The sequence below is a fragment of the Danio rerio genome, chromosome 8 (genome assembly GCF_052040795.2).
Source record: "Danio rerio strain M-AB ecotype USA chromosome 8, GRCz13ab, whole genome shotgun sequence".
Lineage (NCBI taxonomy): Eukaryota > Metazoa > Chordata > Actinopteri > Cypriniformes > Danionidae > Danio > Danio rerio.
The window spans coordinates 52234988-52259056 of record NC_141028.1 but is presented as its reverse complement, the minus strand read 5'-3'; the positions used below and the strand labels follow the sequence as shown (position 1 = coordinate 52259056).

At 36.9% G+C, this 24069-nt stretch overlaps 2 protein-coding genes across 2 annotated transcripts in view; one reads left to right on the top strand and one right to left on the bottom strand.

Annotated features, from left to right (window-relative positions):
* grk5l (G protein-coupled receptor kinase 5 like) overlaps positions 1-24069 on the bottom strand; it is a 785510-nt gene that overhangs the window by 547579 nt on the left and 213862 nt on the right. The window lies entirely within an intron of this gene.
* cacna1fa (calcium voltage-gated channel subunit alpha1 Fa) overlaps positions 1-24069 on the top strand; it is a 65850-nt gene that overhangs the window by 4152 nt on the left and 37629 nt on the right. Inside the window, exons 4-24 of the mRNA XM_087265317.1 lie at positions 134-273; positions 1990-2135; positions 2246-2398; positions 2520-2716; positions 4442-4545; positions 4687-4829; positions 8810-8875; positions 8974-9040; positions 9129-9155; positions 9345-9505; positions 9595-9820; positions 12457-12664; positions 15946-16066; positions 16193-16265; positions 16363-16426; positions 16941-16998; positions 17091-17190; positions 19135-19264; positions 19857-19916; positions 22837-22943; positions 23020-23107. Coding sequence (XP_087121443.1) covers positions 134-273; positions 1990-2135; positions 2246-2398; positions 2520-2716; positions 4442-4545; positions 4687-4829; positions 8810-8875; positions 8974-9040; positions 9129-9155; positions 9345-9505; positions 9595-9820; positions 12457-12664; positions 15946-16066; positions 16193-16265; positions 16363-16426; positions 16941-16998; positions 17091-17190; positions 19135-19264; positions 19857-19916; positions 22837-22943; positions 23020-23107 — 2439 coding nt within the window. The remainder of the gene's footprint in view (positions 1-133; positions 274-1989; positions 2136-2245; positions 2399-2519; positions 2717-4441; positions 4546-4686; positions 4830-8809; positions 8876-8973; positions 9041-9128; positions 9156-9344; positions 9506-9594; positions 9821-12456; positions 12665-15945; positions 16067-16192; positions 16266-16362; positions 16427-16940; positions 16999-17090; positions 17191-19134; positions 19265-19856; positions 19917-22836; positions 22944-23019; positions 23108-24069) is intronic.

Sequence of the window (24069 nt, the reverse complement as noted above, 5' to 3'; positions counted from 1 at the left end):
AAGTTACAAAAATCATTCACAACTAGCTGTACTGGAGATATCCCTTATTACCCTCATTGTGTTAAGAAAATTGATTTCAGCTCAACAAACAAAGATGTAACGTTTCCCTTTTTAATGCCTAAATTATTCCTAGGAACAAGTGGAGTATGTGTTTCTGGTCATTTTCACCATCGAAACTTTCACAAAGATTCTGGCATATGGTCTGGTCATGCATCCCAGTGCCTACATCCGCAGCGGGTGGAACTTGCTGGATTTTATCATTGTCATTGTTGGGTATGTCTAAGATGTTTAATATACTTTCAGTCTATAAAACTATGAATTTAAATAGTTAATTGAAGACACATTTTCAACAAAAATGTACATAACTCACTTCCTTTTTATAAAAAAGTAAAAGTTCAACACTGCATCAGGACCTGACACTGTTGGGGATACCCTTTGGTGTCACATTGTCTGAAGCTTATATAACATACTGTCACCTAAACCATAAAATGACAATGTGTCATCACATACTCAGATTCTTTGTCTTGAGGAAGATGCGTGCTTGTTTGCAATGTGTGTGCTCAAAAGTATTCTATGTGTATCACTTAAAAACCAAATGTAACTGAAATGGCCAAATTTAAATATATAAAAATATACTGTTATGTGTAACATGTTAAGTGCACAAGTAGTCCACATATCAGCTTTTGTACTGTGTGTGAACATATGCACATAGGCCTACTAGTAATCTACTTGTCTAATACTTGTAGTTAATAATTAGTTGGTAAAGGAAGGAAGAAAGAAGCCCTTGTAGAAAAATGTGTGCAATTTTGTATTGCAAATATATATATATATATATATATATATATATATATATATATATATATATATATATATATATATATATATATATATATATATATATATACTATGATATTTTTGAATCATTTAAATATATATTCGTGCCTTTTCAGTTGCCCTATCCTGCTTAAAAAGCAACTTTATTATATCTCATCATGCTCAGTTCAGGCCCTTAGATTTTATATCCGCTTGTTGTTAAGTAGTGACGTGTTTGTGACACATGTATACTTTTTCCAGGTCCAAGCCGCTCGTAAATCATTCGTTTATGATCACGTTTTATTCCTATCACACATTAAAGTTAATTTTATATAAAGTTATAGTGTACACAACAATCTCTGGGCTTGCTGCATAACAAATACCAAAATTTTTACAAATTATAAAAAATTAATCACTGTCTGGCCATCGGATATTAGGCATGGACATATATATTGCGACTGTGATTTTCGAAAGCCTTAAATTGCTTTGTAAACGTTTATTATTACCATTTCATGAGTCTCCCCATTCAGTTAAATAGAGCGCTTGGACCCGGAAGCCGCTTCGCGTGACGTCACACTTAACAAGCGGATAGGCTGATCAGTGGTGCAAATCCTCTGAATACACCATTGCTGCTAAAAGTGTGCTAAGATCTGTATGTGTCTTGCCCTGTGCCCTGCACAAGTTTATAATATTTAATAAACTGAACATGTATTTATGTACTTTAATGAACATGTACTTATATTAATTATATTAGGTCAATTTTAGCTATTTTTTCACTCCTTAAAGAGTATAAAAAGTGTCCTTTTACAGTTTTTTGGGGGCAGGCATTGTATCGATAGAGGAAAATTTTTACCTTTTTCCCAATGTCTGAAGCACTGCTGTGTCCCAGAGAGAGGAAACCACTTATACTGAGAGATGTATAAAATATGTGTGCTGTGCCGGATACTGCAGACCCAGGGTAGGAAACAACTTCGCTAATTTACCCGACCTCTTCATCCACCAACAAAAATGTTGTGATTGCACACATGCTTCAAACACCACCATTCAGTGGGCATTCCCAATAGTATCAGCTCCCAGTGCAGTGTCTGTTTCACGACTCAGGGAACCATTTTGCATACATAATTGAGATGTACATTTAAAGTCAGAGGATACCAAGTTTGTGTGTCCCTTTTGCAGTCTTTTCAGTGTGATAGCTGAAATGGGAGGAGACGGTCAAAAAGCAGACAGCCATCATGCAGCCGGTAAACCAGGTGGTCTGGATGTCAAAGCCCTGAGAGCTTTTAGAGTTTTGCGACCACTTCGTCTAGTGTCTGGTGTGCCGAGTAAGTGTGTGCATTCTTCTGTAATTCCGAATAGATATTTATGCACATAGTTTGAATGAATTTATTTCTAATGTGTACAGTGATCCTGATTTAGGCTGTGATGTGTGCAGGTCTGCAGATTGTGTTAAACTCGATCATGAAGGCCATGGTGCCTCTGCTCCATATTGGTCTGCTCGTCATGTTTGTCATCATCATATATGCAATCATTGGTCTGGAGCTTTTTATAGGCAGGATGCACAAGACCTGCTTTTATGTAGGGACAGGTGAGAAATGCAAGCACTTGCTCATACAAAAGTGTATTCATTAGCACTTTGTTTTAAATGTTAAAGTTGTTTGTTTGTTAAATGTTAATCATGTGAATTGTGTTTGTTTCAATGTGAAAAGAACTTATGGTGGAGGATGATCCAACACCATGTGCTTTTGCCGGTCACGGACGCGTCTGTATAGGCAATAACACAGATTGTCGTGGAGGATGGGAGGGACCAAATGGAGGCATCACCAACTTTGATAATATCTTCTTTGCCATGCTCACTGTGTTCCAGTGTATTACAATGGAGGGCTGGACTGATGTCCTTTACTGGGTATGGCATTTACCACATCATGTATATAATCTGTGCACTATGTCTTATGCCGAATTCACAATGGACAATTTTAGTCCTGGTTTTCACTCACTGACAGGTCTTCGAATCAAAGCACCAAATTGGTGTTTGTGCATTCTAGCTAAAATCATATACCAATTTTGGTTCTTACAATGCATCTAAAAAAAGGTTGGAAGTGGAACAGTAAAACATTTACCACTTTGTAATGTCGCCATTTCTTTTCACAACACTTAAAAAATGTTTAGGGACTGAAGACACCAAGTAATTAAGTGTTTAAGGAGTAATTTGGTCCCATTCTTCTAGCAAACAAGTCTTAGGGCCCTATCATACAGCCGGCGCAATGTGGCGCAAGGCGTGGCGCAACACTCTTTTGCTACTTTTAGCTCGGCGCAAGGGTCATTTTGAGGTGTTGCGCTACGCTGTTTAAATAGCAATGCATTTGCGCTCAAATGTGCGCCCATAGGCGTTCTGGTCTAAAAAAGCAGGCGTGTTTTGGCGCGTTGCTATTTAAAGAAACTGTGAATAGTCTGATCTTTAGACCAGAACAAAGTCGGTCTATTGTCTGCCGCAAAGTGTGCCTGGCATACACACTACACACAAGATGCAAAGCAATACGCAAATATCTTTACATATGAAAAATATATAATATATTAAGGATATATATATATATATATATATATTTATATATATATATATATATATATATATATATATATATATATATATATATATATATATATATATATATATATATATATAAATGATTAAAATATTAGCAAACATATTAATTTCTAGCCTACATGAAGATTTAAAAACCACTGCCTTACTTTCTTCATCTCGGGAGACTTTTTCAGTTTATTCAATTTGCTTTTGTATAATGTTATTATTATTACCAGTATTATTTATTATATCCATATTTATATTTGTTTTATTAAAAACAAGCTTAGATTTGACCACCTGTCAGGTTTTAGACCATATGGGGCACAGCATGTGTATTTGGAAATAACTCAGTATTTTGACCACACTTGGTTATTATTATTCATTTATTCGTTTGCTAGAAATTAGAACTAAATTTAGAAATAGTTTTGAAACAAATCTTTGCGCTTAACAAACAAAATTAATTATTTATAGGCTAATTGATGTCTGTGCGTAAAGGTTTCCCTAGCCATGAGAGCAAAAGCGAAAGTGAACTTACTTTACGTCAAAATGCGCTTATGGTGTAACACTGTTGGCTCTTAAAGGGAATGGGAGATAAGGCTCTAATTGGTTTATTCTTAAAACACACCTATAACTCATTAAGAAAATAAACTCAACCCTTTTAGACCATGCGCCACGGCGCAAAGCCGATTTTCCCATCCTTAAATTAGCAAAAATGCGTTCTGACACGCCCTGAAAGCGTTTGCGCCCTGCGTTTTGCGCTCTGCACATGGACCGTCAAAATAGAGCCCTAAATGTGGGCAACAGTGTAGGGTCTCCATTGTCACATTTTGCACTTTAAAATGTGTCAAACATTCGCTTTTGGAGACAGGTCAAGTTCCACAGCCAGGACTTTGTATAGTAATGTTAGCACATGTCGTCTGATTAGTTTTTTATTAACTGTGCCACTCAAGAAACTAAAATAAATGAATTTTTTTTTCTCTCTCTCTCTCTCTCTCTCTCTCTCTCTCTCTCTCTCTCTCTCTCTCTCATCTACCATGTTTCTTTCAGATGAACGATTCTATTGGGTTTGAGTTGCCTTGGGTTTATTTTGTGTCTCTGGTCATTTTTGGTTCATTCTTTGTCCTGAATCTTGTATTGGGTGTGCTGAGCGGGTGAGTAATTTCAGCTCTTACACCTTTTAATAAAATGTTTTATAATATTCTACTAAATTAGTGAAATTATAAAATAGCATTAAGAAGGATTATGGTTACATCCTTTAAGGCTTACATTGTAATATTTTTTTTACCTCACAGCGAGTTCTCTAAAGAGAGAGAGAAGGCAGTGTGTCGCGGTGAGCTGCAGAAGGCTCAGGAGAAACAGCAGATGGAGGAGGACATGATCGGCTACATGGACTGGCTCATTGAAGCTGAGGATATGGATGAAGATGGAAATAAGCGTAATATAAACTTTATTTCTTGTTTCTATCACATGACAATCAAACTGCCAAAATTGACAATGAGAAATTGGCCCATTTGTACACTCAACAAAAATATAAAGTCAACTTTTGTTTTTTTTCAAAAATCTAAGGGTGCTTTTACACCTCGACATTTGTTTCAGAACCTGGCGTGTTTGCTCTGTTAGCTCCGTTTGTTTGGTGTATGTGAACATTGCATTCGCGCTCTGATCGGCGGCAAAACAATTGGTCTGAGATCGCCTGAATGAGATGAAAAAAATTGATCAAAATTAACATTTGATTGTAACACGGGGAGAGACAGAGACAACTGAGGTGAGGATCCACATGCAGGTTTTATTCAGCAGTCAGGCAAGCAATGGTCAACACGGGTGCAAACAGAGATATGAAGGCAAATCCAGAATCAAAGTCACTATAACAGGCGAGAGGTTGGTAGGCAGGCGGCAGACAGGTATAACTAGGAACAAGGCTAAGGTAAACACACAAAAGAACAAGACTAAGTAAACACATTGAATTGTCACTAACAGTAAACAAGACTCAGCAATGAGAATGAGTGAGTATGCTGTTTAAATAGTGTGTGTAATCAGTCTTTGACACTCCTCAGGTGGTGAGGGAGCATGTTTGTGTGTGAGCGAAGTGCATGTATGAAAATGTAGTCCAGAATGGCGGATTTGTAGTCCATAAGTTCCTGTGAGTGAGATCCAGCGATCTTAAGAGTTACGATCTCTGGTAATCGTGACAGTGATATTTTTTCCATATTTTAATCTCATAATATTTGATTTAGGCCTATTGTTTGGTTAATTTCTGTACTGACACTTCTAAAGAAGGATTAATAACCATCTGCTTCATGACCTGACTGCAGTCTTAGTTCATTTGTTATTTCTCTATAATGTAAAATGTAAGCCTAAAATGCATAATTCTAGCCAATGTTTTTAAAGCTCATAATTAATAATAAAAAAATTTATTAAATGACTTATTATTATTTTAAAATAACTAATTAAATGTTACAAAAAGTTATGGGCAATAGATTGATTGATTCAACAGACTGATTTTTAAAACCCTTGACAACTGAAATGAGACAATGTCTCAGAAAGTCTTAACTCTGATTTATAGTTGGTGACAATGTCTGTGGGTATCACAATTCGTGGCACTCTGAAAAATAAACTGTGAAACTCTGATCAATGCGAGGAGAATTTACTTGCATGTGAATTGTTTTAACTGTTTCAGTCCATTTTGAAACTTTGCTGTGTGAATGCAAACCGCACCAAGAACAAATTGCAACATTGTAACAATTTCAATCCCTGTTTCGGAACAAAACATTCAGTCTAAAGGTAGATGGGAAGTATAATTTCTTATATATAGTTTAATAATAGTAGACCTGAAAAAACCTTTTCTTGAAGGACAGGCCATCTAAAGAATGATTTCAAGGGATTATGCTTTTGGAACATTGTCATGTCAACCACAATTTTTTATTCTTTGATACACGTTTTAAAACATGGTAAATTTTTTACATACACTGCTTCTCTTTGTGGCATGTGCAAATATTCTTTGAACACTGAGATTTGTGTTTTTTTTTAGCAAACGAAAAGCAGTTTCTATTCAATTCATCTTTATTTTTATAGCGCTTTTACAATGTACAGTAGATTGTGTCAAAGCCACTTAACATAGAAGATTATAGTAAATTGAAACAGTGTCAGTCCAGTTGTCAGAGATTAAGTTCAGTTTAGTTCAGTGTGGTTTAATTTTCACTGCTGAAAGTCCAAACACTGAAGAGCAAATCCATCGATGCACAGCTCCATAAGTCCTGAACCATACAAGACAGTGGTGACAGTGGCGAGGAACGAACTTCACTAATTGACAAAAGTGAAGGAAAAAACCTTCAGAGAAACCAGGCTGATTTGGGCACGGCCATTTCTCCTCTGGCCAAACTTTGTGTGCAGAGCTGCAGTCTTGGCGCCGGAGGCTAGAAAATGCTGGATGTCCAAAGTGGAGAAGCTGCAGATGTGAGAGGTCACCGGCTGGTGTATAGGCTGGCCCTTCAGGATCAATGTGAAGGCTCGTCTGTCACTAGGGTCTTACAAGAATCAATATCGTGCTCTCCACTCCTCCATGACCACCACAGCAGCTGCTCAGGATACGGCCTGATCCAGGATTATGGAAACCTCGGGAATAATAAAAACAGACTAACATAAGCGCAGATGCTGTTCAAATTATAATGTCTTTTGGGAAGTTTTCCTGGCTCCGGTTGCCCTAAACAACTCAGACTAGAAATCCTCTAGAGGATTTGGAGTTTATGGTGTCTTGAGAAAGCCTAGTTTGAAAGTTTAAAGTAGCTTTAAAAATTAAATAATTTAAGTAGTTTTTAAGAAGTTTGAAGCAGTTGGCATAGATAGATAACTGCATATCGATTAGCAAGTTTCCCGTATGGATTGGCATGTTTCTTGCTAGGTGGTTGCTAGGGTATTCTGAGTGATTGCTAAGTCTGTTTCCCGAACTGTGCTAGGAAGGCTGCTCCAGAGTTTAGGTGCCAGATATGAGAACGTTCTACCGCCTGAATTGATTTAGATTTTTTCCTAGTAATCAGGGTTGTAACAATATACCGGTATGACGGTCTACCACGATTTGAACGTGCACGATTATCATACCATGAACAATTGCATATCAACGGTTTTAACCCTTAAAGACCGACACAGCCGCCCGCGGCTAAAAATAAGTATTGCTCTTAAATGTTTAATAACTTTTGATCCGCTGATCCGATTCATACAATTCAAAGATTGGCATAAAGAAGAGAATCTGAGCTTTCCAGTACTGTATCACATAACATTCGGACTTTCAGAGGCTCCGGAATCAGTGCGGTTACGTCATCAAAATTTGACAACGCTGATTTGACAAAGAAACGCTCGTCACTGTGTCTCCGGACCAACCAGACATGATACATTGATGCATTGTCCCTCCTCCATGCCCAGATTGGTTCAAACTCGCTATATCACAACCAATAAGCATAGGTTTCGCTTTTGTTTGTTGACCAACAATGAGCTTTTTGAACAACACGGAATGAGAGATAGGCATACATTTATGCGCGGCTAAATAAAGCGCAAAAAAAAAAGTTTTGCATGAAATAATTCTCATACTAAGTACTTTTGCATGCACAGCAGCACAGAAACATGACAAAACAGTGACACAGCAAAGACGAACTGCTGCTCTTGCTGTTTTCAAAAGACGCAAATGAAGGTGCAGCTGTTTGTCTGCATTGTAGACAACCATATCCAAATCCATATCCACAGACAACCATATCCATGCTGGCACATAAAACTTAAGGATGTTCCATATTGAATCTAGTTTCATTATGTAACTATTTATAGTATAGTAAATATTTATATCTATTTTTTTACTGAGGATTTGCACCATGTTTATTTGGACTTTAACACATTATTTATTATTTTCTTATTTTTTTATTTGTTCATTGTAAGTGGTGTTGTTTATAGTAACTGAAAATATATTATTTGGAAAAAGTCAAATTTGCTTCACTGTTCTATTATTTTGTAACATTTGTAACATACCGTATACCGCGAAACCGTCAAACCGTGGAATTGTTTTAGACGATTATCATACCGTAAAAAATTCATACCGTTACAACCCTACTAGTAATGCATTACAAAAGTCTAATCGAGAAGTTATGAAAGCATGAATAAGCTTTTCCGCATCAGACATCGAAAGCATATGTCGAAGTTTGCCAACATTTTTAAGATGAAAAAAATCCATTTTACAGATGCTTGAAGCAGTTGAAATTTTGCCTTAATGCCACAGTACAGAGAGTCCCTTAGCTACAGTGTACTGTCCAGTGGTCTGGGGTGCAAGAGGGCACTTTAAATGTTCTTTTTCTATTTATAAAGGTTTAGTTTATAAAGGACATTTTAGTATGTATGCTTCATTTCATTTTAATTCATTTATTGTGTAAACTACAGGTGCTGTGGTGGCCAAGAAAAAGATGATGAAGAAATATGGCTGGTACAAGCATAGTGAAGATGGAGGTACTGAGCATATTTTTATATGTAATATATATGTTTGATATGTAAAAAGTTATAGTTTTTTTTTATATTATTACATCTAAACACAATACTTTGTACAGAATCTGATTCTGATTCGGAGTTTGAAGCATTCCTGGATGATGACAATGGCTGCTGTGCCTCCATAATGTGAGTACAACATTCATTTTGTTGTTTCACATATTCTATAAAATAAGTTTTAACTGAGGATTAATACAGTTTCTTTCATTTTCTTAAGGGCACGACTGATGGCTATAAGTTTCTGGTAAGTGTTTGAGTAATTGCTGGAAAAACTGAAGTAAAAACTTTCCATGTTGAGCTGTTGAGGACCAGCAGACTAGCATTTTCCACACACCACAAATGTTTTTTTTTTTAAGGAATCATTTCACATTCTTAAAGTATTCAATTTGCACATTTTACTCTTGCAACTGTTAATTATTGTTCTCATCCTCAGTGAGCAACTGTACCACTTGAATGTAGTTATGAGGAAGAACTGTCGGGTTGCAGTCAAATCCACCAATTTCTACTGGCTGGTGCTACTACTAGTGTTCCTCAACACTGCTGCCAGCGCTTCTGAACATTATGGCCAGCCCAAGTGGCTCACTGACATACAGGGTATGTGTGTGACCCTACAGTATCACCAAAGGGTTTGCCTTTATGAACATAATGACCATGTTTTAAATGTTGTCTCTCTATTGTGTCAGAACGAGCAAATAAGATCCTTCTGGCTCTGTTTACGCTGGAGATGCTGATGAAGATTTACAGCTTCGGGTTTCAGATCTACTTCATGGCACTCTTCAATCGTTTTGATTGTTTCGTGGTGTGTGGTGGAATTCTGGAAACTGTGCTTGTGGAGATGGAGGTGATCCCACCCATTGGAATCTCTGTGCTGCGCTGTGTCCGTCTGCTCCGTATCTTCAAAGTCACAAGGTGATTCTACTCAAATGTGTATCCAGCTCTTCCCAACAGGCACGCAACATCATAAGATGTTAGTATTAGGTTAGATTTTGGTCATGACATTAGGTGACCAAAATTCAGTTTAATTCAATTCAATTCAATTCAGCTTTATTTGTATAGCGCTTTTACAATGTAGATTGTGTCAAAGCAGCTTCACATAAATGGTCATAGTAACTAGAACAGTGTAGTTCAGTTTTTAGTGTTTAAGTTCAGTTTAGTTCAGTGTGATTTAAAATCATTACTGAGAGTTCAAACACTGAAGAGCAAATTCATCGATGCGTAGCTCTACCAATCCTGAACCATGCGAGCCAGTGGCGACAGCGGAGAGGGAAAAAAAACTTCACCTGATAGGAGTGAAGAAAAAAAACCTTGAGAGAACCAGACTTAGTTGGGCACGACCATTTTAATTTCTCCGCTGGCCAAAAGTCTTGTGCAGAGCTTCAGTCACCGTGGTGGAGGCTAGAAGGTGGCCTCAGCGAAGACTCGTCTGTCCCTGGAACGTCGCTGGAATCAGACTCATGTTCTCCACTCCCCATGACCATCAGCGCAGCAGCAGCTCAGGATACGGCCTGGTCCCGTCCATATCCCCGGCCATTCAATGCCTAGCCAGCATCTAAGGACATTATTTTGACATTCAATAACGACATCAACTTATGTCGATAATTGGTTGAATTTAGGTTGTCTTGGAAAATAACCAAAATCCAATGTCTGATAGATGTTATAGTTGTAACAACCACAAAATGTCATTGATTTTTGGTTGATTTTAGGTTGGACGTTTTACATTGACGTTGGGTTCTGACATCAACCCAATTTTCATTTTCAAACATTATTCAACGCCCCCACGACATTGGGGTATGTTGAAGCACAATGTCAATATGACGTCCTGTGCCTGCAGGGTTGTTATTGTATGTCATTTGTTTGTGTGCCTGTCATTTTTATTTGTGTCTTTTTCCTTTATAATAGCTTTGCATTTAATTTTATTTTAGTTTTAGATGAGAAATTTAGTACAAACTTCAGGCAAATCAGGCATGCAATATTCAGCCAAGCTTAATAAAAATAAACATAAACTGTTCTCATTTTTTTTAGTATTACAGATAACAATGTATTTTGTTAAGTATTAAAGAGCCACTATTAAACATAAAAAGGTCATATTTTGGTTTTAAGGGTCTCCAACAACAGGCTGATATGCCTGCTAGGTCAAAAGACACTTTCATTGTCTTGTAATATGCATTTATTTTTACCTAATTATCCCAGCGATTCCCATATGAATCGTTCAGCAATTTATTTGTTCCCCTCCTTAGAGTATAGCTTATCTGTGCCGATAGGAACGATGACATTCTGTTGCGTTTGGTTGACAGCGTTCAGCGAAAGACACAATAAAATGCCCAGCACGGCTTATCAACAATATTTAAGTGGTCATGTGTGAACATACCTGCCAACACTTCTGTTTTTCCCAGGAGTCTCCCATATTTCAGACCCATTTCCAGCCACCCATTCATTTTTTTATTTATCATGGAAAACTTGTGTGTGTGTGAACCCAATGCAGTTAAACACCAGCAACAGTTAAACACACACATTCGGTATTAATCGACACAGCAGCAAAAGCTGAACTATTTTAAAACATGACCGCTGCATGTGTGTAAGAACAGTTGACGGTGGCCATAGCAATGACACGGCAGTGGAACGAGAGTGTACAAACGCATTTAAATCTGTAAACAAAGTGGCACGCGTTGCGTTCTCAACGTGGCATTAGACCTGATATGAGAATATAAAGAGTTAACCATATACACTACAAGTGGTTACAAGTAACAAAACACAATTAAATACATAATTTGCAAGCTAGAGAAAACAGGAAGGCAACCATGGTAATGCACTTACTTACACTTGTGAAATGGAGGAAGAAACTGATATATTATCCAATGATCCATGTACCGATAAAGTTCCTGTAAAGCTCTGACAAAGTCCACATCAATAGTCTTTTCTGATCCTTCCTTCAACAAACGGCCTAACTAAAGCATGTAGATTCCAGAAGCACTCAAACATCGCAAGGCTGGGCTATAATGCTGAGACATTTTTGCAAAAATAAATGTCAACCTCTGACTCTTCAGTTTCATCTTTGGGTAGAGAAAATAACTTTCCCCTCACACTTCCAATAATATCCAGCTGAGCACATCGTCTTCATGACTTGATTCAACCGGGATCTGCTACAGTGTTTGTCTTCCTCTTTTTCTTTGCTACTGTGTTTGTGGGCGGGGCTGCAGGTTTAAATTTTCCCGGGTTTGCGTGCGCAACAATTTGGCGGGGCTTAAGTTTCGTATTAGCGTCACACCGAAACGGCTAAAGACGATTCATTTGAACCACTACGAGTTGACTCTTTTATGAATGAATCAATAGTTTTAAACACTGCACTTTCAGATTTAAGCTTTAGCTGGATATTTCACTTTACTTAGTGCTGTTACACACTACATGGAAGATCATTTTCAAAAACCCATAATAGGGGCTCTTTAAATGTATTCAACTATAATGACAACCATGTAATGCATCTTTAAAGCCATGTTTATTTTCAGGAGTATTTTGAACGTGCTGAATTTGCTAACATTTCTTTTTAGACACTGGGCTGCCCTCTCAGACCTGGTGGGCTCTTTGCTGAACTCTATGAAGGCCATTTGCTCCCTGCTGTTGCTGCTATTCCTCTTCCTCATTATTTTTGCTCTCCTGGGAATGCAGCTTTTCGGTGGAAAGTTCAACTTTGATGAGACTCAAATGAAAAGAAGCACCTTCGACTCTTTTCCATCTGCCTTACTCACCTGTTTCCAGGTAATTGCATCCGTCTCTAAGCAGTGTTACGATTTACGTAATCGTATGTGATTTCTGTATAGTTGTGGTATAATCTGTATTATAAAAATTTACTAGAAAAGTAAAGTTTGTAGACAGACTTTATGGTGTCTTGAGAAAGCCTAGTCTGAAAGTTTAAAGTAGCTTTAAAAATTAAATAATTTAAGTAGTTTTTAAGAAGTTTGAAGCAGTTGGCATAGATAGATAACTGCATATCGGTTAGCAAGTTTCCCGTATGGATTGGCATGTTTCTTGCTAGGTGGTTGCTAGGGTATTCTGAGTGATTGCTAAGCAGTTGCTAGGGTGTTCCGAGTGGTCGGTTCCAGGTAGTTGTTAAGGTGTTGCTTGGTGGTTGCTTGGGTATTCTGAGTGGTTGCTAGGTCAACCACTGAGTGGTTGCTAAGGCATTGCTAGGTGGTTCTTAGGTTGTTCTGAGTGGTTGCTAAGGCATTGCGAGGATGTGCTAGGTGGTTGCTAAGGTGTTGCTAGATGGTTGCTAGGGTGCTCTAAGTGGTCACTAAGGTGTGTCTAGGTGGTTGCTAGGGTGTTCTGAGTGGTTGCTAAGGCATTGCTAGGCAGATGTTAAGATGTACTGAGTGGTTGCTAGGTACTTGTAAAGCTGTTGCTAGGTGGTTGCCAGGATGTTCTGAGTTGCTAGGGTGTTCTAAACAGTTGTTAAGGTTTTGCTCGGTGGATGCTAAGATGTTGCTAGGCGGTTGCTAGGGTGTTCTGAGTGGTTGCTAGGTGGTTGGTATGGTGTTATGAGTGGCTGCTAAAGCATTGGTATGCAGTAACTAAGGTATTGCTAGGTGGTTGCTAAGATGCTGCTTGGTGGTTGCTAGGATGTTTTGAGTGGTTGCTAAGGTGTTGCTAGGCGGTTGCTATAGTGGCCTGAGTGGTTGCTTAGGCATTGCTAGAGTGTACCAGGTGGTTTTTAAGGTGTTGGCTAGGGTGTTCTGATTGGTTGTTAGGTTGTTACTGAGGTGTTGGTAGGTGGTTGCTAGGGTGTTCTAAGTAGTTGCTATGGTGTTCTAGGCGGTTGCTAAGTTATTCTGAGTGGTTGCTAGGCTGTTGCTAAGGTGTTGCTAGGTGGTAGCTAGGGTCTTCTGAGTGGTTGCTAAGGTGTTGCTAGGCGGTTGCTAAGTTTTTCTGAGTGGTTGCTAAGCATAACTATCAACATTGGGATATGCCCACCACAATAAGGGATTCCCCCGACCTGACCCCCCCTTGCTTTTAAAAAAATCCCAAATTGCTAAATATGTTCAATTGGAGCTGTTTATTGTAAATAAACAGTTAAATGGTCAGTAATATGTTTTATTATTATTTACAAAAGACAAAAAATAAATAGTACACATTAGGAGAAGATACATTAGCAAACAGTTCAGCTTATTAAAATTAATAGCTATTATAATGAAATAGAATCAAGCTATTAAATCTCATAACTTACACATTTTGATTAAAGAGCAGCGAATGAATCTCTTATTTATTTAGATTTTTTCGTTTGATTACATTAAATAACAGATTACATTAAAAAAATGTTATAATAAAAGTTATTTTGCCTTCCTTACTTTTTTACGCTTATTTAGGACAAAATTAGTTGTGTTTGAAAAAAAAAAACACCAAGATTGATATCTTTAGATACTATTATTGTCAATTATGTGTGTCCGTTCAAATACGCACACAAAACCCAAACTTTCGCTCCGCTTCAAATCATGTGTACAGAGTTTGTTTGGGAAAAAGTGTCTGTTTATCACTATGGAGTGTGTCAGCTGACAGTCATGCACCACTATAATTGTCATAATCTATTCAATTCATTTGTCATAAATCTATACAATCAAATTGTCATAATCTATTCAAATTCTGCTCATAATTCATTCATTTTCTTGTCGGCTTAGTCTCTTTATTAATCCGGGGTCGCCACAGCAGAATGAACCGCCAACTTATTCAGCAAGTTTTTACGCAGCGGATGCCCATATATATATATAGACAGACGCGGACAATAAGGTATCAGTTCAGTAATAATCATAACCGGTTATTATGTACTGACGTCATTTATCTCCTATGCGCTCTGTTGCGAGGGAGGTGAGCGCAAGTATTCACAACACTCAGCCAACTCAGGGCCGGTCCGTGGCATAGGCACCATAGGCAAATGCTAAGGGTGCTGTATATCCAGGGGGGCGCCAGAAAGGAGCGCGCTTCAGTTGGTTTTGTTTTCGATATTCCTGACACACATTCAGTTATAGACGGCAATAACTCAAAAACCTGTTACCCTAAAAAGATCTAAAGTGTGTTTCCTACAAAAAGACAAAGCTGGTTATGTTTCACAGCTGTCTTTCTTTTTTTTTTGCTCGACATTACGATCACTGCTCCGTTTATGCCCTTGCAATATGTGTTTAGCCGGGAGAGCTCGCGCTGAGAGGAGCTCTCAGTAAGGGACCGTCGGAAAAGTGCTTCCTTTTGTCGGTTTTTCTTTTCTTTTTTCTGCTCCACTCAGCGCGAGCTCTCCTTGTTGCGAGGGCTTAAGTGTGTGTGTGTGCTTGTTTCTTTGGTGCTGTCTATGTTTGTGTATGTGTTTGAATGAGAGACAGTGTGGTACTGTGTGTCTGTGTGTTTATACAGACAGCTTGTTATAGCCTCCCCTCTAAAATATAACAGTGTATATGGAAAGCATCGTCAATGCACCGTGATGCACCGAGATATCGAATTGAACCGAATCGAAGGCATGATAATCGTAACCGAACCGAACCGTGAGACCAGTATAGGTTCACACCTCTAATATATATATATATTGATAGTTTAGAAAAATAAAGTTTTGCAATAATTCATATTAGTTTACATTAACTTACATTTGTTACAAATGGGGCGAGGCAGTGGCGCAGTAGGTAGTGCTGTCGCCTCACAGCAAGAAGGTCGCTGGTTCGGACCTCGGCTCAGTTAGTGTTTCTGTGTGGAGTTTGCATGTTCTCCCTGCCTTCGCGTGGGTTTCCTCCGGGTGCTCCGGTTTCCCCCACAGTCCAAAGACATGCGGTACAGGTGAATTGGGTGGGCTAAATTGTCCGTAGTGTATAAGAATGTGTGTGTGAATGTCTCCCAGAGATGGGTTGCGGCTGGAAGGGCATCTGCTGCTTAAAAAACTTGCTGGATAAGTTGGCGGTTCATTCCGCTGTGGTGACCCCGTATTAATAAAGGGACTAAGCCAACAAGAAGATGAATGAATGAATGTTACAAATGGGAGATGTTAACTGAATCTTTTTCTTATGTAGATCCTAACAGGAGAGGACTGGAACTCCGTCATGTATGATGGCATCATGGCTTATGGTGGACCAGTGTTTCCCAATATGATTGTCTGCATTTACTTTGTCATTCTTTTCGTCTGTGGTAACTGTATCTTTTCAATGTGAAAGAACATTTTATATATGATCTCCACATTTTCATATCCATAACCTGTCCATACTGCCATTTTTGTATCTGCCTTTTTGTTTGTGTTCCTTGACTTACTTTGTCATCCAGACATCTTGCTGAATGTCTTCTTGGCTATTGCTGTGGATAACTTGGCTGGAGATGGTGGCAAAAAGAAAAAAGAGTAGGAAATGCCGACACATGCAGTAGTTGAGCAAAATGTGCAGATCTTTGTTGTTGTTATGTTCTCACAACTCAATCTGGTTGTTCCTGTTTTAAAGAGAGAAAAAAGAAGAGGAGGAGGAATGGGAAGATGAAGATGAAAGAGAAGAAGATGATGCTGGGGTAGGTAACCTGCTATTACTTTTTCTCTTTTTTAAGACATTTGTGAACTATAATGCAACACATTTCAGAATATAATCAAAATATTAAGCAGGACCTAATGTGGGATATGATTGGATTTTACTCATTAGAATTTGATCCGTTTTTGAAAAGAAGGATAGGATATGGGTAATGTTTTTAGGTTGATAAGGACTTTCTGATGAATGATGAATAATGATTATTTTATGATCAATGACATTTATTAATCGATAAAAATCAAATTGCATTTCTATAATAGTTGTTAATTATAATTTATTTTAGTCTTTTATTGTCGTTATCCTTGCTTTCCTCTGAGCTGTGTGAAATGCTGGACTTCTAGATTAAGGAACTGCTTCTCAGCCATTTGAGTGTTTAACATGTAGCAAGGCCAGTCTCTTCTATCTCACAGAAGAGTTGGAAGGAATTGCTTCATCTCAAGAAATGGACTTATAGGACAATAAATGCTTTGAATCTTTTTAACATATTTCTTCTTGTTCAGAATGAAATGGATGATTGGGAAGAGAATGAAGAGCTGAGAGCAATTGAAGGGCTTGAGGGTAAATTCTTACCACTTCAGGTCTATGTCAATTGATTAATGTGTTTATTAATTTATTATTTATTGACTTTTGAATCTTGGTGATCTCTAAAGGTATAGGAACTCCAATGAAGGTTGAAAGTTTCCAACCCAAAGAGAAAATTGTGCCTATTCCTGATGGCAGTTCCTTTTTTGTCCTTGGAAAGAAAAACTGGTACGTGTGTGTATGTGTTTGTTTGTGTGCAAGTCTATGTGTTTTACAGGAACAAGAGGTTGTATTATGACATGGGCATGGTTTAAAGGGACAGAAGGTGTAACCACGTAAACAATTTTAACAGAGTACAACTAGAACAATGTAAAACAAAATGTTTTTTTGACATTCAAATTTTGCCACAGATTTTCTGTGAAGGTTAGCCATTCTGGCCCGTAGCCAGCCTGGTGTAAGAGAGGGTTTGTTTTTCTCAAAAAGTGGACCTTTTTGCTGTTATACGCCTAAATTTCTATTTAATTATAAGGTTTAAATGCAGCATTTTAGTGACATTTAAACACAATGTTTTGCTGGATTAGCTTGTCAGATGGTCATCATAACACACATGTCACAGGATTTAGAATAAAGAAACGTGAAAACAATACTTATTGTAAAACATCATACTGCTTAGCCTTAAAGATTTCTTCGATGGGTTATTTTCATAGGAATATAAAATTTTTTTTTACAATTTACTACGGCATAACAGTCAAAATAGGAGAAACGGGCACATGTATGGGACAAATTTTTGACCTTTGTCGGTGAAGGGTGGGTCTTTCATGGGCCACCCGGACCCCCCCTGGCAACGGGCCTGCCATATAGTAAGCATTTTTGCAGTGTAAATTACACCTATGAAGTGTCTATGAATACTATGTATGTGTCTTTATGTGTACAACTTCAGTTCTTAAACAGTTGGGACATTTTGTAAAATGCAGTGAAATCAAAAGTCTATGATTTGTTAATTATCTTTAATGTTTATTTAATGACAAAAGTAAAAAGAAAAGATATCCAGTGGTTGCACTGAAAACCTTAAATGTATTAAGCAAATATAAATACCTTTCGATTTTATTGGGTGAAACAGTCTTAAGGTTTAGACAGAAGCTAACTTTAAGTAAAAATACCATAGAATATCTGATGTTTGCCTACAAAGTGACTTCTGGCCTAGCACCTTCTTATCTGCACTCACTTCTGCAGATCTATGTGCCCTCCAGAAACTTGCGTTCTGTGAATGAACGTCGCCTCGTGGTTCCATCCCAAAGAGGGAAAAAATCACTTTCGCGAACGCTCACGCTCAATCTGCCCAGTTGGTGGAATGAACTCCCTCACTGCATCAGAACAGCAGAGTCACTCGCTATTTTCAAGAAACGACTAAAAACTCAACTATTTAGTCTCCACTTCACTTCTTAATCTGCAATTGCCTATTTGAATATCACACTAACTGTACAAAAAAAAAAAAAAAAAAATCTAATACTACTAATACTTCCCTTCTTAGACTTTACACACCTGAAACTTGCCTATAGTACTTATTCATTGTTGCTCTTAGTTGTGTTAATTGCTTCCTTGTCCTCATTTGTAAGTCGCTTTGGATAAAAGCGTCTGCTAAATGACTAAATGTAAATGTAAATGTATTTAAATCTAACGTCTCTGAAACAATCTAGGTTTTACTTAGGTCAAGTGGTATACTAGCGTCTTAATGTTTGGTTATGAAATGACTATCTTAAAGCTGGATTATGGCTCATTGTCTTGTAGTAAAACTCATAATTTCTATATATATATATATATATATATATATATATATATATATATATATATATATATATATATACATATACACACACACATATATATATATATATATATATATATATATATATATATATATATATATATATATAAAATTGCTAAGAATTTTCGTCTTTTCTTAAGGTCTTTTGTTTAGAGCAAGGCAGGAAGCCTCATATCTCTTTTAATTGCACTTCTGGTAAACAAATATGAGAAATAACGAATCACATATTTTAGATTTCATGCATTTTACCAAACATCCCAAATATATCTATGTAATATATAAATGTATTATGTATATATTATTATTATTACAAATATGCCTTCTAATAATGATCATTTTTCACTTAGTCTCAGAGTCGCCTGCCACAACCTCATTCATCATCATTACTTCACCAACTTCATCCTCATCTTCATTATACTTAGTAGTTTTTCCTTGGCTGCTGAAGACCCGATCAAAACACATTCTGTCAGGAATGTTGTAAGTTCATATACCTCTATAGGAACCTTCAAAAATGCAAAACTGCAAAAATTAAAACAGTGTTAGCGTAAAATAGTGTCCCTGCTAGCTGATGTTTTTAAGAACACAGTAGTTTCTGTTATTCCCAGACATCATTCCCATTGAGAATAACTGTTAAAGCATGATCTTGTTTACAACAAAAATGAAATCAAATAGAAGGTTAAAATTTTGAAGCTTTTCTATTTCTACCATAAAGTTATTGGCCATATTTTACATAAAGATAAGTTGATTTTTTAGATGTATTATTGAAATGCACATTACAGTTGTTACTTATAATTTGCCTGAATTCGGTAGCACAAATATAATTATATGAAAACTATACTGTAAGCTGCTATTGCTGCCTTCAAACAAGTTTAGTACACATAAATTATCTTGATGTAAATTAATGCATTTTGCTTGATTCATTGATGCTGATCATTTTTAAGTATATTTAAGAAAACCAGTTGATTTAAACATGGCTTTTTTAGGTTAGCATTTTTGCAAATTTACATTACCAAAACATACCAAAGACAATGGCTATACTCCTGATTGCTGTCTGTCTGTTCTGTGATAGATGCTGGGCTATGCTGACTACGTCTTTACCACAGTTTTCACTATTGAGATCATGTTGAAGGTAAACCATGGATCATTCCATACATAATAAAGTCCATATTGCCCCATATGTTTTGTAATATTCAGAGTGCATGTCCATTAGCGGGAGTCATCTGTTGCCATCTGTTTTAAATGTTCTGAAAAGGAGTTGCTTGTATTCATATCCAAAAACTGTAGAACCTAGCTGTCTGAACTTTTAGTTCCAACAATAAATTCCTTTCTGTCACCATGGAGGCTAAAGCTAAAAGTCCAGTCTGTCCAGTTATATTTCTTGCAAACATTTTAATTCACTTTGTGGCTAAGAATGTGAACTTAATAGAAGCAGTGCAGGGGCTTAATCCCAAATGTGTACAGCTGCTTCATGTTGTTACCGCGATTTTCTGCTAAAATAAAATCAAGTACATCAGTAATATTTTTGCCTTTAAATTTAGCCATGGCATACTGTACATTACATTTAGTCTGTTTATAAATAGAACATATGGAATAATGTTCTCTATTAACTTAAAGTTTTTCAAATGAAATGAGTATAGTTTACACAAAATTTACTTTAAGTGAATTCTACTCATTTAAAAAGAGTTTTGAACTCAGTGTTGAAGTTAATGAGAAAATGAAGTTATTAAGTAAGGGTTGATTGAGCATTAACAATGTACACATGCTACTAACTAATTATCTCATTAATTCAACTTAAACTGAGTAAGTTCACAGTACTCATATATATTAGTTTTTAAGTGTCCTTGACTTATTGGGTTTTAAAGTACTCAATTAGTTTGAGTTATCCTAATTTATTGGATTTTTCTGTGCTAAAATTGTTTTGTGTACTCAAATAGATTAAGGGTGCTTACATACCTGTGAATCAATTCAGTTGTTCCGAAACAGAGATTACAAATGTTACATTGTTGCTCTTTGCTCTTGGAGCGGTTCACTTTCACACTGCAAAGTTTCTAATCGGACCAAAAGAGCTAAAACAATTCTCACATTGGTCAGAGTGTCAGGGTTTATTTTGCAGCGTCCCGCTCAGCTAGGAGAGGTGGTGGTTTGGTGGTGTTTGACAAGGTGTCCGCGCATGACGTGTCTGAGGAGAGATGCGGTGGGGAGGGGTGAGAAGGGTGCGCGACGATGCCTATTTGAGGACCGGGAGGGAGACGCGAGATTACCGGGAGATCATCAGTCATTTGCAGGCATCCGGAGACACGCGAAACTTCCCGCCCCACTCATAATTCTCTCTTCATATAGCCGTATGCCTATTACATATCCATAAAACCCTGTGATATAACCGCGCTCGGATCGCTTTCTCACTGCAATCGAACCGCACCAGGGTTCGTTTCAATCGAGCTGAGACCACCTCATTCAATCGATCTCGGAGCGATTACTTTGGCGCGGAACAGAGTGCGATTGCCCTGTTCACATATGCCAAACGAACCACGCTAACTGGGCAAACGAGACAAGTTCCGAAACAAAAGTGTAGGTGTGAAAGCACCCTAAGTTCACAGTACTTATTAGTAATAGTTTTTAAACCTAATTGGTTTGTTACAATCAGTTTCCTTAACTGGTTTGAGTTACCTTAACTTATTGTGTTTTACAGTGTAGGTTAACTTAGAGAAAGTGTTATTTGTTTTCTAATATGTCTGAAACTTGTGGGGGTTGAGTAGTGTGATAAACATTGATTTCTTGTGGTCCTAAAATCTTTTTTGTATCTGGCAAAGGATTGTTGTGGAGTTGTCTCCTTGTGCTGGCCTTTCACTGGACCTTCTCTCCGAAGAACTTAAACAAATGGCCTTTCTTTTGCTCAAATTCCAGTTTACTCAAAAAAATTAGTCTGTCAATATAAAAATGTTTTTTTTTCTTCACTTTGTTATTGTGGAGCACAATTTCCCTGCACACTTGTTCAGCTGTAGGTTCACTTTTTCCCGAAAGTTGAAAAAAATACTAGTGATGTAGTTAGGCAACTCAAGTTTGCAAACAGTTCCCGATTTGACAATGGTGAGCAAACCTTTTTTCCCTGGCTAGGATACCATTACTAAAATATGTGTGCTATTAGTATACTTCTTTTAAACCGAAAAAAAAAAAAAGTATACTTTTAGTGTACTTTTTTGTACTTCACTGAAATGTACTTTAAGTAGTATTTGACCTGTACTTGTTTATTGACATTTACTTAAACTGTTATTTGTGTATTGTAAGTGTACTTGGTTTGTAATTATTTTTATTTTTGCTTTTAATTGAATGGCCTATTAAATTTTTTTTTTTTTCACATAATAGTACAAACTCATCCAGTTTCAGAGATGAGGCTTAACCCTCTTATTACAGGTCAAGAATGACACAAAGACCATTAACAGCAGGAGGGGGGATATATTTTAATGTTTTTTTTTTTAAATGACCACAGTTTCATATTTTCATGAGTGATGTGAACGAATTGAAAAACTCCACACTGATGAGATTGTTTCTTCATGTAAAATTATTTTGAGGATTGACATTAAATTCAGCTGCTTTATTTTAGAGGATTAGTTAAGGAACTGGAACAGGGGGCTTGGCATAAGACCATGCAAAAGCATATAGTCTGGGTAAAGCCAGTGGAACAGAGCATCAGGAAAGAGATAGCCTTCGCTGAGGTGTTGGTGGAATAAAGAAACAATTCCATTGGGCAGACAGAACTGTCTCTGGCATGTATAGGCTCTGGGACAGGCCTTTTGTGACTGAAGGAGCAGTGAACAACCCAACATGGTGATCCCCATGACAGGCTGAGCTGCAGGCAGAGGAGGCCTGTAGCCTCAATGGCGCTTGAGTGTGTGTGTGTTTAACACTGATGGGACTTAAGAGCAAGAGTTTGAAATTAAAGAGTCTGAAGGAGTTTAATTAACTATATATGAAAACATCTTAGGTTGTCAGTGCTAAGCCAACCAATTTTAATGTGTGCATTAATGAACGTGTAACTTTGTGTTGCTCAGATGACTGTGTATGGAGCTTTCCTTCATCAAGGTTCCTTCTGCAGAAATGCCTTCAACCTTCTGGACCTTCTTGTCGTCAGTGTGTCCCTCACCTCTTTCTTTTTGAAGTAAGTATTTATTCATCACTCACTTCATTCATTCATTTGTTCATTCATTTATTTATTATTTTTCTACTTTCTGTAGTTCCAGTGCCATTTCTGTGGTAAAGATTCTTAGAGTTTTGCGAGTGCTTAGGCCTCTTCGAGCCATCAACAGGGCAAAGGGGCTCAAGGTACAACCTCACAAAAAATTTCTCCTTGTCAATAACTCTGAGATGTACAAACAGAAATGTAGGATTAGTTTCCCTTCTTTATCTATAACACTTTTAATTGCTAGATAACTTCCAGAATTTAAGCTTGATGGTTTAATCTAAAACAATTCATGGATATTTTAGTTTATTTTTCATATATATATATATATATATATATATATATATATATATATATATATATATATATATATATATATATATACACACACATATATATACATAAATTGATTGATTGATTGATTGATTGATTGATTGATTGATTGATTGATTGATTGACTGAAAATCTTATTTGCTTAAAAAATAATTTTACACTTGGTAAATAAAGTTCCTTTCAGAAAATCTGGGACAAAAATGTCCTGATAAAAATGACATTTTTGTCCCCAGTCCCATTTAAATATGTAACGATGCAACATTTGTTTATTTAACTTGATTTCATTTTATTTGTAAGGCATCAGAATTATATATCTGACCATTTTTAGATGGTGAGCTTTTTTTCAGTTTTGTCATATAACGAAAATACACTCTTTAGTCCTGTTTTATTACATGACTTTACAGGACCAGTTCATGCTCTCTCTCACAATGAAAACAGTCAGTTCACATGTTAGGCAGAAAAGACAAAAGCAGTGCAACAACTTACTAGCCATTTATAAAGAACATGCCTTTGCATCTGAAAATGTGAGGTGCAGCACTGGTTCTCCCTTGTTGCCATTTTCGTGTCAACTTGGTGCACAGAAGCTCACAACATAGAATAAAGGAATCTCTAGAGTTATAGTTGTGGACACTGACAGTGAGCACTCTAGTGCATATGAACCTGAGATATTGAGATATTTTGAGTTGAAATGATGTTTTGTTGTTTATTTCTAGAGCAATATAGGGGAATATTCTATTAAAGTAAAAAAAAGTAAAAATAAAAGGGTATTAGG